The sequence below is a fragment of the Patiria miniata genome, unplaced genomic scaffold (assembly GCF_015706575.1).
Source record: "Patiria miniata isolate m_02_andy unplaced genomic scaffold, ASM1570657v1 HiC_scaffold_20, whole genome shotgun sequence".
In the NCBI taxonomy this organism is placed as follows: Eukaryota; Metazoa; Echinodermata; class Asteroidea; order Valvatida; family Asterinidae; genus Patiria; species Patiria miniata.
In genome coordinates, this window is record NW_024037059.1 from 30651665 (window position 1) to 30678644 (window position 26980).

At 38.5% G+C, this 26980-nt stretch overlaps 1 protein-coding gene and 1 long non-coding RNA gene across 3 annotated transcripts in view; one reads left to right on the forward strand and one right to left on the reverse strand.

The window, feature by feature from the left end:
• The window catches only part of LOC119728602 (neurexin-4-like), a 56779-nt gene that overhangs the window by 14574 nt on the left and 15225 nt on the right, over nt 1–26980 (forward strand). The window contains exons 8-28 of the mRNA XM_038200900.1: nt 200–419; nt 2049–2133; nt 2709–2851; nt 3930–4039; nt 5469–5699; nt 6455–6575; nt 7197–7388; nt 8635–8733; nt 9737–9882; nt 10529–10708; nt 11658–11877; nt 13169–13264; nt 13864–14003; nt 14976–15224; nt 15918–16049; nt 16865–17014; nt 18754–18933; nt 19857–20006; nt 21529–21759; nt 22483–22568; nt 24457–24607. Of these exons, the coding sequence (XP_038056828.1) occupies nt 200–419; nt 2049–2133; nt 2709–2851; nt 3930–4039; nt 5469–5699; nt 6455–6575; nt 7197–7388; nt 8635–8733; nt 9737–9882; nt 10529–10708; nt 11658–11877; nt 13169–13264; nt 13864–14003; nt 14976–15224; nt 15918–16049; nt 16865–17014; nt 18754–18933; nt 19857–20006; nt 21529–21759; nt 22483–22568; nt 24457–24607 (3312 nt within the window). The remainder of the gene's footprint in view (nt 1–199; nt 420–2048; nt 2134–2708; nt 2852–3929; nt 4040–5468; nt 5700–6454; nt 6576–7196; nt 7389–8634; nt 8734–9736; nt 9883–10528; nt 10709–11657; nt 11878–13168; nt 13265–13863; nt 14004–14975; nt 15225–15917; nt 16050–16864; nt 17015–18753; nt 18934–19856; nt 20007–21528; nt 21760–22482; nt 22569–24456; nt 24608–26980) is intronic.
• Nucleotides 7339–26106, reverse strand: LOC119728603. 2 transcript variants are annotated; one of them, XR_005271082.1, is made up of 4 exons: nt 25450–26106; nt 10514–10690; nt 9781–9825; nt 7369–7451 (listed from the first exon to the last, which is right to left on the reverse strand). It is a non-coding gene; the product is annotated as an uncharacterized LOC119728603 (long non-coding RNA). The 2 variants fall into 2 exon arrangements; XR_005271081.1 differs by lacking the exon at nt 9781–9825 and having other exon boundaries at nt 7339–7451; nt 25450–26095.

Genomic DNA, 26980 nt, shown 5'->3' on the forward strand with positions numbered 1-26980 from the left:
TTCATAAAACTTTTTTTTCTGATTTTGGTAGCCAAAAAATGGGTACTGCCCTCATTCACTAAATAAAACAAATTCTGGGGGGAAAAACCCAAAAGCCAAAGAATCCATGTTTACCCTTCAAAGGCCTGTCCAATGCTTTGTATATACTATTTGAAAGCTGTCGTCATGCACAATCTTGAGATCTTCATCAATCTTTCAGGCCTAGATGAACCAGCTAATCTCGTTGGATGCTTACGAGAGATCTACGTTGACCGATTCAACATCCTGGAAGCACTATCTATGAATGTCTCAGGCTTGGCATTCTACGGTGGGCGTCCTATCAGGTCGTGCCGATCCATCGGTTATCCACCCATAACGTTCCCTTCACCCCAGTCCACCGTTATCCTGGACGGATGGAAGAACGGCAGCCTGAATATCATGTGAGTAGTATTTGTTTTTCCGGACAATTTCCTGAAATGTTCATTCCCTTCTGAAAATCGGTCATTCATTTTTGTCTGAATTTGAATGCTCGTCTTTAATCCCATTTGAAAGTTCAATAGTTTTCATTGTCCATGCATTGTGTTTTGAGAAACAGCTGGCCAACTTACGTTACCTGTGCATCTATTTACGCAAGCATACCTTTTCTAAATTGATTTCAGGTATAGCTAATTTGATTGCCAGTTAATAAAAAGAAACTCCTAATTGTATCTGATGCCGATGCCATTAAACTTTAAGTGAAATCGAATGGTAAATGTTTTGAACGCGAAAAAGAAGTCTTGTAAACAAATCTGAATGGACATAACCAAAAGGTGCTGCTCAATCACTTAATTGGTTGAACTAAAATGGAATCGAATGTTCTGACAGAAATATGAAACACATGTTGAAAGCAATTCTCAAAAAATGAATGACCGATTTTCAGAAGTGAATGAACATTTAGGAAATTAGCCTAGAAAATGTATATTTGAAAGCCGCGTAGGGCCATTTCCCCCTCCCCACGTAGGTTGAGACTTGAGTCAGGTTGGCGTAGCTGTTCTTTCCTTGCCTCCCATCGCTATGGCCCGGGTTCGATTCCTGCCCGGACCACATGTGGATTGGGTTTTCAGTCCCTACCTGATTCTGTGGGTTTCCACAGAATATTCTTCTGGGGTTTTCTCCCACCTTTAACAACCTCCTGTGACGTCACACTATTGTTTTTTTCTCGCCATTATTTTGCATGAATGGAGCACGGCGCGCCATTCAGCTTTTGATGAATGGCGTACTGCGCACATTATTTTCTTCCCGTAGGTGGGTGAAGCCACTTATGTTTAAATCAGTAATTTAACAGAATCACAGCAAGACACTTAGGTTTTCGTTCTCCTTTTTTCCCTTCAATTAAAAAAAATGGTCGTTGGAAATGGACATAGCAGGATTCGAACCGGGGACCTTTCAATCCATATCTCATCTCGTTAACCACTAGGCTACTGTGGCAGCTGCCATACTATTAAATGCTTTAAATGAAACTAATTCACTAAATAATAACAAAGAGGTGACGTCCCTGTTATTTTCTCATAAATAAACAAAATTGATTTTCCCATTTTAACAAATTCAACAATGAAGATGTACAAAGGCTTTCATTCAATCAATAATGGGGAATTTATGGAGGGTGTTAAGTAGGTTAATACGCTTGGTAGCGTGCCGTTCGTGGGTTCTTCTCATTGTCTCCTCTCTACAGGATTCTTCAGGCTTGCAAGCTACAGTGCCAAGGGCGCTTTTGGGGAATCCTTGGTTTCATTACCAGAAAGAATTTGAAAATTTTTTGGGTAATTTGGAACAACACCGAGAAGTACCTACCAGTTTAATGACAGAAACCTTGCTCAAAGTAAAGTTAGGATGGGTACCAAATACCCTGTGAAATTATTCCGTCCGAAATTGTATCATTCGGGATGAAACTATATCGAAGGTGGTTTCAAAATATGGTGTCAAAACCATCTGTACAAAATTCAAGTTGCTGTGTTTGCAAACATACCTTGAAGTATAACCTTATGATTTCCGATCAGATTATTGTGTGTGTTTTTTTAATTGGTGACCAGGTTTGACATCAAGACAACACAAGGTGATGGGCTTGTCATGCTGATGTTACTAGATGTGGACAAGAAACTGGAAGGAAGATTAAGGGTATGTATATACATGGGAAAAATATTCATCAAAATTGTGGCTGAATGAGAATGTGTCCCGGATGCTGACTTCTGGTCCAATTCAAAACATGACTCGGTAACTTTTGAATTGAAATCTACCTTGAATAAGGGTATAAACAAATTCTGACAATGTTTTGTTCATCAATTCGTTGGTCGCACCACTGACCAGCATATCTCGATTTTTTGCCGAGTTGAGTTTTTGTCATTAACGTTATTATTTCATCAAAGTTCTCATTCTCAGAAAGTTTTATTCCGATCTGAGTTCTAATTAACTAAGAATGCTAAATAGACTGTGCAGCGTATCATTCTTCTTTTTATAATGGAGATAACATCAGTGATTCTAAGCAGCTGGTGGTAGCTGGTGCACATGTGGCGCAGAGCAGCTTTAAACAGCGGTCTTTAGCATTACTGGCTTGTGTTTTATTGGTGATTTAAGACCACCCAAGTGATAGTCTCTTGACCAGTACAAATGGGTAAGATGTCTCGGGTATTTATGAATATCAATGTATATTAACTACACTAATATGCCACTACAATTTTGTTGATTTATTGAAGATGGAACTGGTTGATACAGCCTTACATTTACATATGGACGTTGGCACAGCCCCCGGACAGAGTCTAACTCGTAGTACACTCAGATCTAGCCCTGATATCAATGATACAAGATGGCATAGTGTGGCGCTTCATCTTAGAGATGGGTAAGTGAAGAAAAAACACAGGCAACAAAAGTATATAGCCACCTTTTTTCACTTTTATCACACAATTCATCTCCAAATGTGTAGTTGGCGGGGCTAAAAAAAATAGGGCAATGCATTTTTTCGAATAATATTCAAATATTCAATTTTGAAATGCAATGATCAAGTTAAACATGCGCGAGCCTAAATTTCTCAGAATGATCTGAGCTTCAGTAGTATTGATTGTTTATGAAGTTTAGATTTAACGAAAAGAGTGAGTGAATCAGTACTTCTATGCATAATGTGTTACACCAAGTATATGGAGACTTGAAGTGTTGTAGCTGAGATAAATTGTGACGGTTCAAAAGTCATAAAGAGACCACTCACAAGTCATCCAGTTCTAAGTTAACTTACAAAGCTATTCAAATAAACTTTAGCAAAGGCATTCCTTTGTTATTGTTCATCCACTGTTACTTGTGACTGGACTTGTGACTGGACTTGTGACTGGACTTGCGACTGGACTTGCGACTGGACTTGCGACTGGACTTGCGACTGGACTTGCGACTGGACTTGCGACTGGACTTGTAACTGGACTTGTGACTGGACTTGTGCCTGGACTTGTGACTGGACTTGTGACTGGACATGTGACTGGACTTGTGACTGGACATGTGACTGGACATGTGACTGGACATGTGACTGGACTTGTGACTGGACTTGTGACTGGACTTGTGACTGGACTTGTGACTGGACATGTGACTGGACATGTGACTGGACTTGTGACTGGACATGTGACTGGACATGTGACTGGACTTGTGACTGGACTTGTGACTGGACTTGTGACTGGACATGTGACTGGACTTGTGACTGAACTTGTGACTGGACATGTGACTGGACTTGTGACTGGACTTGTGACTGGACTTGTGACTGGACTTGTGACTAGGCATGTGATGGACTTGTGACTGGACTTATGCTGTCGTGATCCATATGCCTTGACAACAACATTTTGAGTTTGATCGTGTTTTGCACCTTAAAAGGTGATTCAAAACATTGGAGGAACAATGATGAGTTTACATCAGTATAAACTTGTGATTTTTTTTTGTAGGGTCTGTACATTTACTGTGGATGGCAAGAAGACCGAGTTAACCTACCCCTATCAGTTATCAGCCAGTTCCTCACTGTACCTGGGAGGGGGGTGGAGAGGCCAAGGAGAAGGTGAGAAAATTGACCGTAAGGCTGCGTCTGGTGTGCATGTGCATCGCACAATGTACGCACAGCTTAGTTTTGTGGGGCCTAAACAAACTTTTGGGAGATACTTCTGTATAAATCTGTATTACCGTAGACCCGTATGACCGACCATATTTTAAAGTTTTGAAAAAATGTATAACTTCTACATGCTTTCATGGATTTTGATGAAACTTGATTCAGTGACCCTTGGGAAGACACAATTCTCCATCAGATTACTGAGGTCAAAGGTCATGTAGGGGTCATTAGAGGTCATTGTTCAAATATGCTGCAAATGTTTCTTAGTCTGCAGAATTTGATGGATTTTAATGTAACTTGGGTTCATCACAACTCATTCGAAATTAGAGGTCAAAGGTCATTCCGGGGGGCATTTGAGGTCGTTTAAAAATGCACAAAATTTGAGGTTTTTTTTAAGAACATAAAACATAATAGAGATCGACTGCGGAAAAAGGCAACACATGCGGTCCACGGATCACTTTTATTCTGAATGTGTGACCAAAGCTATAGCGTCATTTTACGAGAGTCGGGTGCATTTTTTTCACCTTTAGTGCCTTGCTGAAGATCACAAATTTTACCTCAAATTTCATCAAATTCTAAACATTCCCTTTCATAAATCTTGAGTTTATGCTCCCATTACACAGTTAACAGAGAAATGTTCTTTTGGCGTGATTTTCCGATAATTTTCTGTGATTTTTTAAATATTTTGTGCATACAGTGAACATTTTAAAATGCACCCCCAGAATAAGAAAGTTATTTGCTTACAAACCTGTTGTTGGGTACGGGATGATTTATAAAAATTTGTCAACTTTAAAGAAATTCTTAAATGCTAAAGCCAAAAAAAAAAATAGTTCTGTTCTGATTACATGGCATTTGAAAATAGGGTAGGTAGGTAGGGAATTTTTGTTGTTGCCATTTTTTGTGTGTGTATGATCATATGCAGGCGTCTGCGTGTAGTCAAGGGTAAAAGGTATAAAGTGATGTTTTTGGGTGTTTTTGTCTTATTTTTCCAATAAAAAAATTAGGGTAGGGGCTGTCAGAATATGGTATGTAGGGAAACCGGAAGCAGAACTATTATTTTTTTTGTGTGCCTAACTTGAGATTTTCCAAGATTTGTTCAAGTGTGCCACGTTAGAGAACACTCAGCCGATTTAGTGCCCAATTTCCGGACGCCGTGAATTTTGGACTTAGCCGCTTGCACCGTCGAGTCACACGCCCAGCTTTTGTGTGATTTTGGCTTCTCTGCAGCAATGCCTTTGAATGTCCCTCCCAGTGGTCCCCCCAACTCTCTCTTTGTAACTCTTGAGGGGGCACTTATGCAAGGTGTCAATTGAAAGTTTTCTTGTTCAATAATTAACAGTCAGCAAGATTCTTTCATTTCTCATTTGTTTAATTCATCAAGGTTTAAAAGGCTGTATGCGTCATATAGTTTTGCAAGAACAGGAGGTCATAGCAACGCAGTTGATTGGTACTGCCGCAGCCAATGGCATCGTACTAGACAACTGTCCTGTCTCCAACCCGTGTGCTGCCGGGGAGTTTGTTTGTCAACACGGAGGGACGTGCAGTCAGATCAGCGGAGGCACCAAGTGTCATTGCGAAGGCACTGGTTACGTTGGAGCAATGTGCAGTTACTGTGAGTGTAATCGTGTTTTTCTTGAATTGTATTTAACTTGAATACTTCAGCCTGATTGGTCGATGGATGCATTGCATTGGCCTGATTGGTCGATGGACTACATTATTCCATGCTCCACTCACGCTCATGTGTCCGGGGAGGGTGGTTATGTCTTTTTTTGTTATATCGTGTGATTGGATACTGTTATTTCATTGGGCGAGAATGGCCACGTGTCCAGTCTGTAAAAATAACCATTTACTTCATATATGCTGCGTTTTTAACCCCCTCTTGGCACACAGCACCTCTCGGGTGTTAAAAAACACCATATCTCACATCACAGCAGTCAACAATTGTTAATTCACATATCGTTGGCACTTAGGCTTTTTTTTTCATTCTGAGATTTTATGAGCTGTAGACCTTTTTCCCTGGATGTTTTTAAAACCAATTTCATAAAAATTGGATGTACAGTTGCGTAAATGTCACATTTCCGTGGTAACATTTTCCCCCTATTGACCGTGTATAGAAAAATGCGCTCATTTATGGACAGAAGCGTCTAATATTGATTACCATAATTACAAATATTTTGCCTAATTCAGTTGGGTGTTTGCATATGTACTAGACTACCAAATTAAAAAAAATATCGGTTGTTGCATTTTTTAGATCAGAAAGTTGGACGTAAAACTGCTGCCCCGAGACTTTTCCGAGAGTTGCAGAATTGTCTCCGTTTTCTTGGACATGTCATTAACCCTTATTTCTACATTCTTGTCATTTCTAAGCAATGCACAAAGAAAGTTGTGCCCACCAGTACCATTCTGGGGATCAGGACTCTGGGGTCAAAATGCTGGACTTGGATGGACAGGGGCCAACCAGTGCAACTTACGTCAACTGCAGTTATGGGTGAGAGTTGCCTGACCAATAAAAATACAGACATTCGTATTTCAGTATTTACTTGTGTAAATAATGCTATACAGTGACATACAGGGTGGTCCAAATAAACCGGAATGGTATACTTCCACTACCCTGAGACTCAAACCACATATACCAATGCATGGAGAATCTTTTTAGAAGAAAAATGAAACCAAGGTCGCCCGATTTGGTCCAGTAGTTTTTGTTCTAGAGCTTATTTTGTGAAGCAAGGTGGGGGTCATTTTGGCCCGATAAATGACTAAAGCGCGCCCGGGAATTTGACTTGCATTCTAATTGATAGAGGGATTGTTAGTAATTATATCCACATGAAAGAAGTGTGCTTCACAAAATAGGCTCTGCAGCAAAAACTACTGGACCAAATCGGGATATTTTTGGTATCGAAATTCTTCTAAAGAATTAAGCGTACTTGTTTAATACTGGACAAACATGTATTTATTCCCTTATTAAATTTTGTTTTATATTTTCTTCCACACCAAACATTTCTTAGATTTCTGGAAATTTCAGTTTGATTACTTTGCTATCAGTACCATGGTATTGTAACTTGAAGAAAAAAACTATGATTTTGTAATAAATCTGTCTTGATCATTCTAGATCTGGCAGTGCAGAAACGACAGTGGAACACAACTTTGCTGCCAAAACTGTCGTGCGTGACATACAACTGCCAAGTCTGGATTTTAACATCACTTACCGTGGCATGATAAACGAACAGCTGAAGCAACTCGTCCTGAATTCCCAAATTTGCAGACAATACTTCAGCTACTGGTGTTTTGAAGCGCCGTTGTAGTAAGTCCTGCAGTGACAATTAGGCCATGTTGCACTCCTGGTTTTTGTGTCTACTTGTTGTACCTGATGGGGAATTAAATATAAGTTTCAATTAACCAATATTGTTTAAATTACTGCAAAGCTAATGACCGACGTTGTAAATGCACTCAAACGGAACAACGGGATGAAATCAGGCCTTGAAATTTTCCCTCTTCGGCTCATTAATTGCTCACGTCACTACTTAGGCCAAAAAACAAAGTCTCCGGTTTCTGGTATGGAGCTTGCCCCAAAAGTGGTGCGGCGACGCAGCTTTTTTTTTTTTTTACCTGTTTTTTTTTTTTTTTTTTGGCTTCAAATGTCGGCTGATGACTGCAAATGGTGCCCGACTAAACTTAGTGCAAATATATGGGAGTCCAGAGAGGCCACATAAATCTTATTCTCGATCATAACCCCATCTAAAAACACGTTAAAATTGTGCAGCAGCAGGATTCCAGTCAAACCAGTGAGTTTGGCGGTTTTGAGACATCATCTTGTATTGAAAAAAAAACTTTTTCATTTTGCCGACGCGCATGGCTACGGCGACGCGCGCGCATACCAGAAACCGGAGACTTTTTTTTTTTTGCCTTACTGTTTCTTTTTTCCGCGGTTGGCCAGCACGAACAGTCCTCAGAACAATTAAACCCCAAACAGTATGACAATGAGTCTTTGACAAATGAACATGAAATCCCAAAATTGTTTGATTCTGAAAAGGGTACAATTTAAAAGGAAATGAGTAATGGACTAGCATATGATAGTTAGGTTTCTTTACTATTTATAAGCCAATCCACTGCTTTATTTCTGCAAAATGTGGCTTTTCATAAAAAAAAGCATACCAACAGCGATTGGTGTTGCTAGCATGAAAACAATAATGGTGGCCCCCGGACATCATATGGGTACAGAGGCAGGCCAAAGTATGATTTGTGTGCCCTCAAAATTAAGACTTTACTGTATTGACGTCTAAACCGTCTTAAAACATGCCAACAACAGAAGAGTTCATTTCCAAAATGCACTAAAATGTATATCCATTTCAAAGGCAGAGCATTTGCAACCACCCCCTACCTAAAGAAATTCTGTCAGATACCCTATACAATTAGGTCAGATACAAGCTGCCAAATGATTACATTTTTCAAATATAAATATAGAAATGGTGTGGTGATAGTCATGTTTTCATTCATGTAGAAAGACAATTGAATTGACTGCCCTAATCATCATCGTTTATTCTCATCAGTATCAGGCGAGGGTGGACTGTTTTACACAGTGCAGGGGGGAGAAAGCTTCGTCATTACAACCTACCGTTTGTTACTCACTGTGATCTCAACGCCAAAGAGTAAGTGCAAAATTGCATGACTGATTGTAATGCTACAATTTACTACCTGGCCCGGCATCATTTCAAGCAAACTTGTCACATTGTAAAGATTGAGCCCACACGCTGTATGAACTTTTCAATGGTTATCGTATTTTCGTGGGCATGCTGCAGGAATAGCATGTATTTTAGAATTGCGCGATATGCAGAGTGCAATATGGACCATGCTATATGGGGTTTAATTGTTTATATCAGGCTTCCTTAGGTAATAATAAATCAGCGTAAAAAGTACCCGTATGAGTACTTTCATAAAAAGGACCCGTATGAGTGCAATACTATGTCAGTAAAAGTTCCCTGATGACCACAATATTATTTTTGGTATGTCCTCATCCGGGCATTTTCGCTGGTTCCTGCACAATCAAGAGAACAGAAAATCACAGTTGTCAACCAGTCAACAGAATGTAGCGCGCAGACGCAACGCGCAGCAGGGTACGGGCATACACGCACTGTTGTCCACAACCACAAATGCAGCTTCTAGCGGTGCAAAATTTGCTTCGGTATGCGCAGAATAATTCGACGAAATTTGAGAAGTAAAGACAATGTCCTGACATTTATTTCTTGCCAATCAAGTCAGCCTGATAAAAATAATAATAATAATATTGGACTTTTTTTCCGGGGGATACAAGAATATGTTGCACTCACTATAACAACCTTGCCCGAGTCGAAGCTCATCCAACATATAAATATCACACTGTTGCCATGGATCAACCAATTAGGATTCAGCTTTCAAATCTGCATGCAGCTAAGTTCGCATACCACTACTGTCTAGAAATATCAAACTTATTCAATCATTATTTTTCTCTTTTCTCAAGATGGGACGTGCTTTCAAATCTGCATGCACCAAGGACAATGAGAGGGACCATAGTCTAAAATCTAGTCTTTCAAATCTGCATGCAGCTAAGTTCGCATACCACTACTGTCTAGAAATATCAAACTTATTCAATCATTATTTTTCTCTTTTCTCAAGATGGGACGTTGACCGTGGCTACATCACCAATATGGAATCCTTACCTATTGTGAGTATGCAGTTCTTCAAGGTGCAAGATGTCGCTGGTGCTGAGAAAACGACTAAAGGCACATTATCTTTAGGCCCCCTACATTGTTCCAGCAATCGTAAGTATTAGTTTTTTAAAAGGAAATTCACATCCTTATTAAAGACGCAAATCTTTTGCTAGTCTAAAATCTAGTCTGATAAATTTGAGGGCATGGTAACTAAGGGCTCTGTACGCAAGCAAAAGAGGGCACTTTTTTACTTCTTTTGAGGGCCCCGTGGATGAGACATACGGCGATGCGCACTGTACCAGTGCTCGCGAGCAAAGTACACATGACTACCTGAATGTACCAAAGCTCATAGCCACACTGTCTTTGCGTGAGTTATCGTCGGCGCACGAATGCATTCAAATTTATCAAAAATTATCACAAAATGTGAAGTAAGATTATTGACCAAAATCAGTTTGACTGAAAGAGATGTACGAATGGGACCTGCGAGGGCCATTATCCGTTTCCAGAGCCCGAGACGATTTAAACATACTTATTTAAAACCGGCCCAGCACATATTAATTCCCTTAATACTACTAGAGTTTGAAAACTGAACTGCTTAATTTCTCAGTAGTGCCCAATTTATATTACATGATTTATTTCTTAAAACTAGTACTAGTATTCTTAAAATGTAATTCATAATTTTTTCATTTGTTGATATTCTTTGATTTATTTCTTGACATTGAAGCAAAAAAAAAAAAGTTACCGTCTTTGCTTGCAGTTGGAGAAATCAGAGGCCAAACCGTCACCATCACACGCTCTCAAGACTACATCACGTTAGATACCTGGACGAGTGATTCGTTGTACTTCAAGTTCCGCACATCTGAAGAGAACGTTGTTCTGTTTCATCAAATGGGTAGTGGGAGTGATGCACATTCACTGACTGTTGTGTTAAAGAATGGTAAGTAGGAAATATTAGTGCTATGCATTTTTAAATAATTCAGTATTCAGATGTCCAAAAGTGGCATGGCCCTGGGAAAATTTTGAAATCTGCGATGATTTCTCCTGTATTGCAATACAGTTCAAGAATAAATTTAGAAAACTTCAACATTTCATTTATTTTTTGGGGCCCAATTTACTAATTTCATAACATTAGTCAGCGCCACATGGGAGGGGGGGGGTATAGATCTGCTGCTGTGTAGTGACTGTTGAATAATGTAACAAATGCTTTCCTTAATCCTCTGCAGACCACTCACATTTTCTCAAATTTTGGACTCATAAAATGTGCTATTCGGAAATTTGGTGAATGATTGAATAATATGTATATTCGCGACTGTTCTAGCACATATACTTCTCAATTCTTGAGAGTTATTGCTTTCACATTGAGACGGCAATCAGGATATCTAGTTAAATCGCGCATTGAATATAAATGTGAAAGAAGAAGTTGGCTTAAAACGTTGTTTACTTTGGGCTATTACCTTGTGGCCATTGTATTTTAAACTCATACAAACCAGCAGCTAGAAACATTAGAAATTTGGAATGGGTGCAGAAGGGGGGTTGGGGTTGGAGGGTTGGCTTTGACACTATTTGACTCTCTGGGCACTGTTATATCCGTAAACATACGAGACTGTATTTATATATCTGTGTTTAAAGCAAATTTCCCACACTTTCCAAATTAAAGTAAAATGGGTGGTGGATGATCAATATCTTCAAGCTATTTAATGGCATTTAAAATTAAATGCACATCGGTGAAAAAAGTGGAAAACAATGTGAACCTTTTTGTACAATTGTCTTCTGTGATGTAGTCCATAGCATTTTGTTCTGGGCACTACTATGTTAACTAATTTGAAGTGTTTATAATTATTTGGTTATAAAAACTTTCTTGTATTGTGTGATTTGTGTCTAAAAAGCTTTCAGCATATGGCTTATACTTGAGGTGGACGGCGAATTCTACGACAGTCACGTGAAATCGACCCGACATATAAATGATGGTCAATGGCACACACTGACAGTAGAACGCAGCCTGATTGATCTACGAATGACAGTAGATTTTGACCAGGGATTTCTGGATCTTCCAAGAGGAGTTACTCCGACATTGACCGGACCTTTTCTCCTCGGTGGAATGGAGAAGTAGGTTGATACAATAATTTCTACATTAATATAATAATGTTTAGCGAGTGCATTTGATAATTTGGTAGACTTTTGAAAAAGTAGCATCTGTGGAGATATATTATCAGAGGAACGCAGAAAAATAAACCCTTAAAACTTTGAGATTTAGAAATGTTTTAAAATTATACATACAAGTAAGATTACCAGAATGATTGCATATTGCATCTACAGCGCGTCCCAAAATACCCGCAACATTTTTTTTGCGAGGCTCTAGCGTCGCCGCGGAAACAATATTTTTATATCCATTTTAAAGCTTGGAATCTTAACTTTATCTCTGGTAAGTATTGGTTAGATTTTCAAAAGGGTTTTGAAATGATTCGTGTTCAAATAAAGGCATGTCAAAAACAAACTCAACTTTCAAGGAAAATGTATCATGCGCATTTTTTCTAATGTGGAAATGGTTCATCATGTTCATGATGTGACGATCTTGTTGCTTTTTACTTTCTGTGTTTCCTTTTCTTATTGATCCGTGTAGACTACACCTTAAAGGTATAGTCCATCATTTGTAATTTGTGCATTTTGTTCGTTTGCAGCAACAAATGCACTCAAAATGTGAAGAAGGGTGCTGAACAACTAACCTGATGAAGTTTCAGCTCAGATTCAGCTGTATATTCCGAGAAAAACAACATTCTAGGATCTCATATTCAAATCAAAAGTTGCTGAATCATGTTTTGAATTGGGCCTGAATTCAGCATTCGAGACACACTCTCACTGAGCCGAATGCAGCTACGCGATGTCGTTCACTGATCCGACGAATTACAGCAATTACGAATTATGGCGTCCTGCCAATGCTTGCGCGCACTTCACTGAATAACAAAACGAACTACTAATTTGAATTTCCTACGGTGCATCTTAAGAAGCTCCGTTGGAAAGGCCTTCTTTTGTTTATTTCTTCAAAATGACAGCATGCCAGAAAGAATAATTTCACAGGGAGTTTAGTCCCCTTACTATCTTTCAACCAAGTATGTTTTTCAACAATAATTACGCCAGCTACTTTTTGGATAGCTGCAAATGATGGACTCTGGCTTTAAATGAATTCACAGTATTGTTCTTCTTTCAAGTTCAATTTTGAAATTCACGTGCAAGTATGAACCTATTCAAAAAGCGCGCCCAAAGTATGACTCAAGTTTGCATCTGATGTACCGCATCATCGATTTGCCTTGAAAAATATAACAATTCAAACAAAATATGATTTTTTTCTTGGTGACACATAGAAAGAAAGAACACTTTTGTTATCTATTTGCATCAACAGTTTACGTAAAGGGACTCGAGGCATGACAGGATGCATTGCAGACTTCGCTTACAATAGTGGCACTGTCTTCCTATATGACTACTTTGAACACGATGAGTAAGTATTTGCTGCATGCAAAATGTAGTGTTTTGTGGAAAAGTGCACTTTGGGGGTATTCTGTAGTGCGTGCATGGGCGACAATCAGTCCCACCTTTTAATGTGGGGGAGATATATCATTTGCACCCCCCGCTTTTTGTCCTCCAAAAAAAATATAGCCTACAAAATGATTCTAAACAGTGTTTTTCTCGAGTACTTTTTTCCGAGTACTGCCGAATACTTAGATTACCGTGTACGAGTACGAGTACTTCCGAGTACAACTTTAGGTCTCCGAGTACGAGTACTTATACTTCCAAATGATTCTACTGTGCGATGGGGCGTTGCGTTGTGAATTTAGGACTATAAAATACTGACTCACTGGTAGTATTGCGCATGCCTACATGAGAATTGTGAACGTTCAACCAATAAAACGGTAAGAGGCACTGGCTTTTTAGGAGTCCAAATTTCATGTTACACTTGAAAAGGTTTCAAGACCAGCTAGCCATGTCTTTATCATCCATTTAAGACCGGCCACGTGACGGGCTCTCGACCAATAGGAATGGGTAACTGTCTTAGGTATTTATGAATGTAATATTATTTCTGAATAATTATCCTTTCAGAAATCTACAAATTAAGGCGGGCTGTACCACGACCTGTGATTCCAATCCTTGTCAGAATGACGGCAGTTGTATTGACCAGTGGGACTCCTATACCTGCAAATGTGCCCATCCAGCACACACAGGCCGTAACTGCCAAACAGGTATGGTCAATTGTTATTAAATAAAGGCTGTAGTGTGCTTTATTTGGTCATCGCTCTGAAAGATTTGTCATTTATATGTATTTTAGACTTTTGATTCAGGTTTATATACTCTATACACCTTAGTCTCTTAATTTAAAATTCTTCAACTTCTGGGTTTCAAATTGCATATTATGCTCATAATTAAAATAAACTTAGATGAAAAAGTTAAAAGCCCTAAAGGATGAAGTGTTTTTAAACTAATGAAATAAATGTAGAATAAGTATTAAAAGTAAGTAAAGTCTTTTCCGGCAGGCGTTTTACATTTACGCAACAAATTTGTTGACTAGCTGCGCAATAAACTTTTGATTGATTCCACCAAATTTGGTGTAGCTGCACAATGCTTTAAATAATCTATACATCTGGGACGAGGATTATAACAGCATTGACGACAGCTGTTTGTGTATAAATTTCTTCGGTTACGAAACAGTCGTATCACCTCCTCCGCCATTTTTGAAATAGTTTTGTCTGACTTTCGTTGGAATCGTGCGGCAACTCTATAAATTGTGTCACGAGTAAAATAGCAATTCATTTACTTCAAACACACAGCTATGGGTGTCTTGTATCAACCTTGATAAGTTGTGCAATGCTAGGCTCCACGATGATCACAATTTGCTGGTAAAATAGGTAATTTTCAGTCGCTACGCCACAACTTACGCCACCTAAAATGATTGCACAAGTCACGCCATAACTTGTTGCGCAAGTCGCGGACTTTCATGCTATGAATTGTTGATGAAATGTGTCATAATTAACTGAAATGTTGTGCAGCGTGAAAAGTTGCACAACTTACGCAAATATATTGCAGCTCAAGTGGAGTTACGCCATTGTATTAAAGTTTTGTGAAATCGGTTGTAGCTTTACTAGCTTTGCTCAGCCTTGTCATAATATTAATCTGAAAGCCTTATATGTATTGATCATATTTTTTTCGTACTTCAGACAACACCAAAGATGTGGTCTCCTTCACCAACAAAGATGTCTTCTTGGAATTTGAGCCCAACAACACAGATATTTTAACCTCGGATTTCCAACTTGGCTTCCGTACTCTTCAGTCTCAGGCGCTGATTTTGTATGCAAGGGACACGAGGAATAACTTTATTCAGATGGAGCTGGTAGACGACTCAGCTTTTGTGTTCACATTCAACTCTGGCAGGGATGTACATGAAGTGGTTGTCAACACAAGTGAAAGTAAGAATTCTGATCACAAATACCCTGTACTGTCCGCGAATTATAATTTCCCAAACAACATCGCATGGATGGTTGTTGAGCGCCCTCTACGATACATTTATTACACGTATGCAGATAGATAACGCCATGAATTACGGTTTACTGTTGAGCTCTTCGATGGCTCAGCTCTATAATGGCATGGTTTTAACTTATCGGAGGGGGTGAGTTAGAATTTAAACCACATTTTTTTGAGTCCAATACTTTTTCTTTTCTAATTTGTGGCTCTCAAAAATATTTTTTTTCATGGGACACCATGTGTGAACAATAGATAGTGTTTTGCCATCATTCATCAGAACGACCGTGGGAAGACCCACCGCATGTTCACATGATTTGCCCACGTATGCCGCAAAGTATGATATGCATAACTAATTTCTTCTAAATGTGCACAAAACCTAGCAACTTTGTGTGAGTGTCGGGCGCCATCGGCAATGTGTTCAAGAGTGCCACCTAGTGGTTCGTCTCAAATCTTTGTGTCCGAATCACACGGCTACGGCTACAAATTACATCTACACCAATGGAAGCCACTGGCTAGAGGCTGCAGCCATTTGCCATAGACTCATGTGCTATTTCCTGCAGCAGCTATGTGATGTGGACACTGCCTCTCTTCCTAATTAGAGCCCTTGGTAAATCAAATGATCTTGTCTTATCTTTTAGGTGTATGCCCTGCACCTTCAGCAGAAAAGCAACTTTTGTGTCTTGAAATCTGCCAAGATGATTCAGATTGCAGCTTGGGCCGAAAATGTTGCCCGACTGGTTGTGGCACTGAATGTACTGTACCAAATGAAGGTAAACCCGTAGCCTAACAAGCATCTTTTCAAAATAGTCATTTCAGTAATTTCGTGCTCAAATGGCAATCACATTTTTAAAGATTTTGTATTCTTTTTAAGGCCCAAAATTTGAAAACTTAAAATATCCATAACTTTATCAGATTTTGTCGGAGCCCATTTTCTGTACATCATTTGAAAGCTTATATTCAGTGTCTTTTCCAGGACACCAGGCATCCGGGACTAGTTGTCACTCGGCCGATTGCAGCGACGCAATTATAGCAACCAAGTGCATGTACGTCGTGTCAACGCTTTGGCGCACCCAATCACAGCTTCTAATGAACCACTAATGGACATTTCCAAAAATGCGTCTTTAGACGCATCTTTGAAAATGACCTTTTATTGTTTTCTTGAAAATTGTTTTTAAAAAGTGCCATTACTATCTTTAAACCAAGTATGCTTTTCAACAATCATTTTGTCAGTTACTTTTAGGATAGCTGCAAATAATGTACTCTCAAAGCACTTTTCAACAAATTCCATTTATTTTTTCCTACCTAAGAATTTGTCCTTTTTCCTTTTCCTTTTCCTTTTTTGAGTTGCTTTGCAACTCTTGCTTAAACAGAAATGCCTGAATTATTGTTGGGATGCAAAACATGTGAAATTTGTAAGATAATTATTCAGCAAGAAGTATTCCCACACAAAAGTGGAACACTTTTCTATTGCTAGAAAAATAATAAATAACAAATTTAAAAAGACATTTTCAGGAATAAATAGCAAAAATAGGTTTATACCCTTATTTTTCCAAAGGAATTTACTTTGAATTGTTTCGTTCTCTAGGTATTATTTTAAATGATGGGCAGTGGGTGGAGGTTTCTATACAACGGAAGGCTGACATGACGATTGTGGACGTCAACCAGCACAAGGCGGAGATATCAGTACCAGTGAACTTACTGACTGAATTCCATGCCCAACCATTCCAGGATAGAGGTAGGAACTGTAGGAATATGTTACAAATTACATGAGGCGTTCTGGAAAAATTAGACAGAACTGGGCAAAAGTCAAAATGAGGGTTGGTGTGTATCAGGAAAGAGAACAAAATTCTCCTCACAATACTGTTTGTTGCATTTCAATCGGATATTCTATTGACAAGTTGTGGTTGTGTTTGATGTTCGCATTTATTGACACGTCTAAAAGTAAAATACTGAGAAAAAAGGCCAACTCCCTAGGCGTTTTTGCTACGATGTAGCCTCAATCCTGCAAAATCCTCCAATTGGCCTCATGGTAAAATAGCATAGGCCTATAGCCTCAATCCTGCAAATTCCTCTATTATTTCTTGAATATGGTCCGTGGAGGGGTGACCACTGCCTGAATCCTGCATGGATTATGTATGGGGGGGGGGGGCGGGGGGGGGGGGGAATCCTGGTGACGCCCATGGCAACACCTTCCCCCAGAAACAGACATGCCAAAACATAACCTGGCCACATGCACAAGAAACATATAAATCAGGAGAAAAACTTACATACCGAACCAAAGTAAAACGCAGAAAAATCTCACTGCTATGATTTTCACCCAGAGTGTCCCAGTCACAAATGTCCCCACTGAAATTCCTTGCACCCTGATTTTACATGGCTGGCTAAGAAATTCATTCTTTTGGAATGAGGCTACTGAGCAAATAACATGCTGGGCCAGAAGAGTCTTAATACAACAATAAAAGACTTTTGAGACTTACCCTCTGCCCTAGCAAATTACAGAATAAATAGCTTCAAAGAATGTTGATTCTAGCATATAGATGACTAATCAACTTCAGTGAGCCAAGTTAGACTGTTCCATTTACTGAATAAATGATCGTATGTTCCACAATTTAGAATCAGGTCAAATGTATGGAGCACAGAAAAATACGCTGTTAAACTAAAGTTATGTATGGAACACAAAATGTCCCAAAACAAACAACAATATTGTTGTTAATTAAAGCCACTTTTTGATACAATATGATCAAAATTGTGAAGCGTTCTGGCAAAATGAGACGGAACTGGGCACATGGCAGTAGTGGAGAAAAATGCCAAAAAAAACCCAAATTGGGATGATATTTTTTGATTTTCAGATTTATTAAGATTTGTAATCTTTGATATGTCTACTACACGTGTTTTACAGAAATAGTATAAAAATCGTGAAATAAAAGTGTTTTTCATGGAAACAATTTGAATATCTCATTTTCGCAACCACAAAACTTGAAACTTTAAAGGCCTTTTGCTCAGTATTTTTTACTTTTTTGATGCGTTGATAAATGCGAACTTTAAACAGGTATAACTTGTCAAAGAAATAATCAATTGAAGTGTAACAAACAGTATTGTAAGGAGAATTAATTTTTTTCTCTTTCTAAATTTCTAAATTTCGACCTCTGCCCAGTTCTGTTTCATTTTGCCAGAACCCCTCACAATTTTTACGTGTGAATAAAAGATAATTTATAGTTAAAAGGTCTTTTGCATGCGTGTGTACGACCCACGTGCAAGGATGGTACTGCCATAAAGCCAGTTTGTAGTTAATGTTTATTCTAAGCGAATTTAACGTCAGGAAACAATCGCTGCAAAATTGGAGTTGAAATGTGTTAACTTTTGTGAAGTCACAGCGCAAAATCTTCATGTTACAAATTCATGTTCGCATTAGAAGTGGCTTGTAATTGTCACAGAATAAGTAAACTTCACTTCTTTTTATTTTGTTCGTTCAAGAAATTGTACAGCCAAGTCAGGATGCAGTGGGCATGAAATCGAGCAAGTTGATGGTTCATGCTATGATCGGCGGTGCACCTGACTCTGTGATGTCATCACCAGGGCTAATGGGATGTATCAGAGGGCTGATTGTTAACGGTCAACCATGGAAACTTCAAGACATTGTTCGCATCATGAAAAGTAAGTAAAAAAGGTTTAAAAAAAACATGACTACAAAATAACGATGTACTATACCAACTACACTTACACAAAATGTTTGAAATTCGCTGTCCATCCTATTTTTTTGCCCAGCTTTGGCACGAAAAATATATCTGTTTGAATTTCTTTTTTTCTATCCATACAAAAGGTATTCACATTTGAATGAAACTTTTTGAGATATCTATCCCCCCCCAAAAAAGGTTAATAATTTTATGAAATAATTATTTCACAACTTTCCAATTATTTGCGAACTGACAAAAATTCAATTCTCGTAGGACACACTAGTGCCTGCTCCCCTTTTCGAATCGATTATGTAAGTAAGAAGTAAAGTCTGTCACAAGCCAATGTGCCCCATCAGGCCGCGTTTATCTCCGGTTTCAGTTGCATGAAACGACTGAGAATATTTCTACTCCCCCCCCGGATGGGATGCTAGTCCATCGCAGGTTACTCCCAAGCTTATGTTAAGTTTGTTTGCTAGACATTTATTCAACGTTGTTTCTTAAATATACCAAAATATATTTTATAAGCACAAGTATATTATAATGTCGGTACCCATTTATACTCCTGGGTGGAGAGAGGCAAGTGGGGATGAAGTGGCTTTCCAAGGACACAACATATGGCCAGCAGCTGAATTCAAACCCCGGACCCTCTGATCGTGAGTCACGAACCCTAACCACTAGGCCACACTCCCCCACAAGAAAAAGTCTACTCTTAGGCCCAATCTGCTTCTGAGGAAAAGCAACCCAAAATAAAAAATTTTGAGAGGGTTGCAAATTTTTTTTTTTTATTTATTTTTTCTTTGTTAAAATCTTTTTGAACAGCATTATTGTCACCTTTTGTAATATTTGTGAACATATCAAAATCCCTGAGATTAAAGGACATGACACTTTTTTTTTTATCTGTAGGGTTGTTTTCCTCGAAAGCTCCTTCATTGCAGTGCGAGAACCACTGTTCTGCAGAACCATGCAAAAATGGCGGTGTGTGCATAGAGAGCTGGACGAGCTTCAAATGCAACTGCAGTGGAACCACATACACAGGCAAAACATGTGAAGCTGGTGAGTGGTGCAACATCGACAGTATGTCACAATGACGTTCTCAAATAAACTTTTAACTTTGTTGATGTATTCCAGACATTCTTCCTAACGTTTTGGACAAATTTATGGTAAAGATTACAAAAAGCCTTTCAAGATACGGGAGACATAAATAAGATGGCAACATTTGGTTAGGTATTACAGGTAAAAGAGTTTACCCAAAGCAAACAGTGCTCTCCACAATAACTCAAAAAGGCTAATATAGTATATAATTTTCTCATTAAGTTGTTGATGTAACTTGAAGGGAGTAATAAACTAAATCGAAGTCTCGGGCGCGCAATGAATTGTGGAATAGAAATTGGATATTAAGCAAACCCACATGTGTGCGCGCCGTGACGTGTTGTGCATAGCGATCTGGTACATGGTACCCTGTGGAGACGTGAATAATAGGGAGCAAAAGATTGTATACGTCTCCACAGGGCAGTTTCTGTAGGTGAATACTTCTCCACAAGGTTATCACGAAATAGATTTATGGATTTTACTCAAAAACTGGGAATTTCCAAGGTGTGTTGATCATCGCAAATTGAAGTAATATGTAAGGGATATTAAGTCCGAATTTCAGCCCAGGAAATTAATTCTGGTTAAAATAGGAGTATTTTGAAACTACACTTTCAAACTCTAACATTTTAGTACACGAGAACAAAGAAATGACTCCACAAGGATACAAATTCGAGTATGTGTGTACCGCAAGGGCAAACCGATGTAAAAGCAGCACTTGTTTTTAATAGGCCATAACTCAATAAATATTTACCGGATTGGAAAGATTTTTGTGTTGTTCAAAAGCTAAATAACTATACTCTCCAAATATGTATCGATATTTGTGATTACTTTTTTAAAAGCTGTAAAACACATTCCAGTACACACGTACCGGTACATGATCATGTATGCTGGTCGAAATTCGGACATTTATAGCAAACTTTTAACCTTTCTACTGGCATCATTATATTTGTATAGGATTTGGGAATATAGTTCAATAGTATATTTCATTTCCCTATCATGTATATCAAATTGCCAATTTACATCATAAACTGTGAACAAATCAAAACTTAGTGGGGGAAAACCATTCTCATTTACGTGTGTTGTTATCATGCAGATAGGTTGCTTATCCAAAAATATGGTCATCAAGGCGAGTTGGCGGATGTGCGAGCAAATATCAAAATGGCCTATAGACAATACAACTGTTTTTTTGTATTTTTTTTTTTGGGGGGGGTAATACACTGACTAACCCTAACCGAACCCAACCCATCAAAGCCCAACAACAGGTTTTGTTTAAATCTGTTGGGATAGGTATAGTACCCCTAAACTGATGGTCTTTTACCTTGGGTTGGCACACCTCCAGAAACTTAAGTCCAAGTGTTTGTGTACAATTTCCCATGTGGGTGTTGGAATTTGCCAGGATGGGTACGGTTCCTAGTAAATTTTGCTCGGGATTTAGGGCTACTTTAATAGCCCTAACATTTATGGATTTTTATTTTTATTATTACAGGACACGGAGCTCAGTTTCAGGAGGAATCCCTACTTTCAGTTCCTCTGGCAAAGCTTGCACCGTCATCCAACTCAGAGGAAGATATCCTAGAGTTTGGATTCAGCACTGATCAGCCCTCGGGAGTCTTACTTTATGTCAGGAATGGTAATAGCAGTCAGGGGGAGGAGAGGATCATGATTGCCCTGGATGGAGGCAACCTGGAGGCACACGTTGATCTTGGGGCAGGATTAAGTAAGTTACTCTTTAGTTTTGAGTGTTGTGGTCGAAACCTTTTCCAAATCTCAAATAAATGCTCACTTTGTCAGCGTTTTCACGAAGGGACCAATTAGGCCAAAATCATAATATTTTTGAAATTCTTTTTCCGGCCAACATGAATGAAGTGGATAGCAATGAACATTCTGACGAAGTTATTTTGTCAAGATCAGTTAAAATCATCGAGATAATAAAAATCATTCCAGGGAAAATTTCAACCAAATCGGTTTTTTTTTCAGTTTTCACAGAGAGACAAATTGAGGGCGCGATAGGCAAAACAATGCGCGTATAGGATTTTGAGTTGTCACGAATGACCGGGCGATGGGTATGGCCAAAAAAACGCCCGTGAGGGATTTTGAGTTTTCACGAACAGACAAATCTATATGGAGATTAATTACTATGCAATTAATTAATCTATTATTCAGTAATTGGTACTTTTTTGAAGTTTAAAATCTCGGCTTACTCTCTGTATCAAAAAATAGTCAACATGTGCTTTAAAAATAGGCAAAAACTTTATTTCAAAAAGTGACCAACTTAAAACCCGATTTTCTCAACACCACTGTTCAACACCCCGTGGCCAAATTCGTCCCTTCGTGAAAACGCTGATGAAATAATTTTTTTTTTCAGTTCAGAGCCAAAAGTTTGACAAATTTATTGCTTACTACTGTGTTGTTCATTTGCTGTTTACATTCTTTCTTTCAGCTGTTTTACGTGTACAAGGTCCATTTAATGATACTTATCGTCATTCTGTTGTCTTCAAACGATTTGGAAGTAGAGTTCTGTTGGATGTAAGTACTTTTTTACATCAACTTTATAAAAAGACGTGGTTACCAAATTAAAAAATAATGTCTTCTTGAAATAAGAATTGGCCACACGACAGATTTTCAAATGTCTGATATGATCCAAAAATTGACAAAAGAATCGCGAAAAGGTCCCAATCTTTTCTCTTTTGTTTTTTTTATCTTATCGTCAGTGTTTTCCTGAAGTGACAAATAATTTTTGAGTTTTGCTGGCCATTTTATTACACTTGACACAATTTTACCAAGTTTCAAAGCAAACTATAGGTCTCGTTCAAATACAGACCATCCACGTGCATCGGCATTTTGGGCGTCAACTAACTTAACGCGCATCAGCTGCGTCGTGTTTCAAACACATTTCAAGCAACAACCGCGCGCGTATGGAATGTTTTCAACACTGCGCAATGTGTGCTAGATTGCGTAAAATACGCAGTTGCACTTCTCCCACAGAAATGGCCGTCATTAAAAGAGCCCTGTTGTTTACTTTCTCAATTATCGTAAGCAAACATTTGACAAAAAGCCTGAACGCCATGTTTTTTTCATGTTCATGAAGTGACAAAAAGTCACCTCGCTAGCAGGGATAGAGGGATCATGCATTGCTGTACATATGTCAGGATGGGAGCGAACACTCACCCGCGATGTTGAGAACAAACACGTGCGTGCGCCACTGTCACATGACGCGTAAAAGTAACAATTTCTCATAACGTTTTCATGTTCTCACAAAGTGACAAAGACTGTGTACATAGTAATGGGAAAAATAAGAAAGGCCTTCGCATATTGCTGTTTTCTCGAAGTGCAGAAGAGTTTAATTAATGTATTACTGTTTAATTAAAAGAGACTTTTAAAAAACAACTTTGAATTAGCAACGAACAAAGCATACGTTACTTGACAATGCAGAAATGTCCAAAATTTGTATTTACAAACTGGTCGAACATGTTTTGAAAAAAAGGATTAACTTCAAATGCGATCATCACAGGATGAATTGTTTGCATGATATAGAGGTTTTTGTAACATTGTGACATGTGGCCTATTCTTAACAGCCACCAATTAAACATTGGTTTTTGGATCCAGTAGTGTTTTATAATGGATTAAAGTTGTGCTTGGCTGGATTTAAACATTCTGTTTAAAACCAGTTGGAGTCTGGATGCTGATAATTACCTGTGCCTGTGTAGTGTGAATATAGGACTATTAAATACTGACTCACTGGTAGTATTGCGCATGCCTACGCGAAAATTGTAAACCTTCAACCAATAAAACGGTAAAAGCCACTGGATTTCCTTGGAGTCCAACTTTCATGTGACGCTGGAAAAGTGTTTAAGACCAGCCAGCCAGTTTTTATGAACCATTTAAGACCCAGCACATGACTGGCTCTCGACCAACAGGAATGGGTTAACTGTCTTAGATACAGTGAATAAAAGTTTCATCTCAAAAATGCATATCTTAGGCCAAAAAAAAAAGTCTCCGGTTTCTGGTATGGGCGCACGTCGCCGTAGCCATGCGCGTCGGCAAAATGAAAAAGTTTTTCTTTTCAATGAAAGATGATGTCTCAAAACCGCCAAACTCACTGGTTTGACTGGAATTCTGCTGCTGCGCAATTTCAACGTGTTTTTAGATGGGATATGATCGAGAATAAGCTTTATGTGACCTCTCTGGACTCCCATATATTTGCACTAAGTTTAGTCGGGCACCATTTGCAATCATCAGCCGACATTTGAAGCAAAAAAGTCCGGTAAAAAAAAAAAAAAAGCCGCGTCGCCGCACCACTTTTTGGACAAGCTCCATACCAGAAACCGGAGCCTTTTTTTTTTGGCCTTAGTACATACATGTACTTTTTTTCAGTGATCGTCATTTGTTTTAATTCACTTTTCCCCGGAAATAGGTGGACAATGCTGGATCTGACTACGAGACCTTGGATTCTGCTGAAGAGACAGAGTTCAATGATAGAGAACTGATGGTGATTGGTGGAGTAGAGCTGAATATGACTGACTATGGACTGGAGGGGATGCAGGGATATAATGGCTGTCTCACAGGTGTGTACGCGTCTTGTTTCAGGGTTTCCGGCCATTCTGGAAATCAGGGAAACCTTTCAATGAATTTGTAATTTTCCATTCGGGAAAACTCAGGGAATTTGACCCAGAAGGGAAAGGTAAATTTTGCCAGTTTGGCATATGTGTGTCTTGTGCCTAGCTAGGTGTGTCCATTGACTGACTGGCTGTGGTGGCTTTTTAGTGTTTATGCAGTGTGAATATAACACACCTCTCTGGACAATAACAATCGGCTGTGCTACGTACACCACCTCTTGACTTTTAATAAAAAATATTTCTCATGGAATTTTGGATATTTCTCGGGAAATTATCAGGGCAAACTCAGGGAATTTTGCTTTCATAAAGTACTGGGAACCCTGATGTTTGGCTATTTCGAGCGGAAATATGCCTTGCTTCCATTAAAGCTACAACTACAATGTATACCTATCTGTAAAACTGCTTGGAAAAAATGTTGCAACCTGATGCCACTTTTTTCTTCACATATCATCTCAATGAAGGTCGGTTATTGCAAAAATGATGATAAGACATGAATCTGGGACTGTGAAACTTTTCTAATTTTGTTAGGAAATTATTACAAAATTTTCTTGACTCTCCATATACTTTGTACATAACCGCTGAAGTGGCGTCAGGTTGCAACATTCTTTCCCATTTTAATAATACGTTTAGGCCTGCTCGTATACGCATCAAAGAGGGCGCTGTACAATCTAGCTAGCTTAATATCCGGCTAAATATCCACGTTCTAAAAACAACAAACACAAAGGACAATCTGTGGATAATAGAGAATCAATAAATAACTGAATTAATCAAAATGGCCACAAAAAACTTACCAATCGATACTTCTGAGATGATATTCCAATGTCTTGTATTCTCCACACAAAATAATTCCCTATGGTGAGTGAGATACTTCAATAATGTGTACTCCACGTAACAAATACCAAGGTCAGCGGTCTTCATTTGAGTGGACAATGAAATGTGGTTCCACAAATGAGCTGCTTGCCAAACTTCCTTGTGGTTGGTGTTAAAAATCCTCTATCCCGTACGATCACATCGATAGCATATAACAGTTCTATAATCCAGTATATTTTCGAAGCTGTAACACTAATGTGCATGTTTGACTCAATTATTTGAGAGGTAATGAAGAGGGCGTGTATGCACATAGTGTCTTGCTCTATGCTATATGCACCACACCCACCAATAGTGACTGCATGTGTGTGACTCTCCATGTATTTCTAGGACAAATGTACTGTGCACAGTGATGAATGGAACAAAAGTTGTGCACCCATGCAGAGGGTTTAACAATAAGATCCAGTAAAGCTACAATCGCATAATTAAGGGTAGGAGTAAGGCTTTTACACAGCTGGCCAATACTGAACAATTGATTAAATTCATCTCATGGCTCAAAGCATTAAAAATGTAAATACTGGACATAGTTTTGGGAGGGATATAGTTTAAGTCGGAGACACAACTCAAAAGGTGGAGATTCTTTGATTCAAATAAAAAAAATCTCCACTTTTTCATCTTTTTTCCTTTAATGCAATCCTTGAAAGAGCACTTTTGTGTCCCATTTCAATGTTCGTTTTTGCTGTTTTGAAGGACATTTTGGTGTTTTTTTTTTTTAAGCTCATGCAAATTTCCATATTCATGAGCAAAAGTGTGGTGTGATTTCAGGCAGAAACCTCAATGTTACAGCTATTTCAACACCACAAGTTGCCAGAATTTTGAGTATATTTTGCTGTTGTAAATTTTCTTTTCTTTAGTGGTGCGTTCTTCTATCTGTACATGGCAGTATAAAGCCAATGAGCAAACTTTTCTGATAAGCTTTTTCAATGAGCCAATTTTTGGGTTCACAATTTTAACCAAAAATCCTCAACTGAACACTGCCTTCCTGAAATGACATCACAGCAACAGCACCCTAAGTTGTTTCGAAACGCAAGTAAATTTTTGAATGTTTAAAGAAGTGCACTTTTCAATGAAATTACCCAAAAAGGGATGTCTAATAGTTTTCAAACATGTAAGAGGAGGAAGTTGCACAGAATGTGTTACTAAGAAAAATTCATTGCACAGACCTTTTAACTAATTTTATACTGAATATATTCAGAACGCCGTAGCATCTTCACATGAGCATCAGGCAACACATTCAAAGGTTTCTCCCAGTAGTCTTCCCGACTTCTCTTTTGAACCAATGGGGGTGTTACTTGTACACAGAATCCAGATATCCAGATGTATTAACATTTTTAGGATATTTCACTTATTAGATATCCGATTTTTGTTTTACTTTTATGGAATGGATGTGTCATGAACATAACGATCACATTTTATTATTAAAATACATTCAGTACAACTTAACTTGCAACAAGT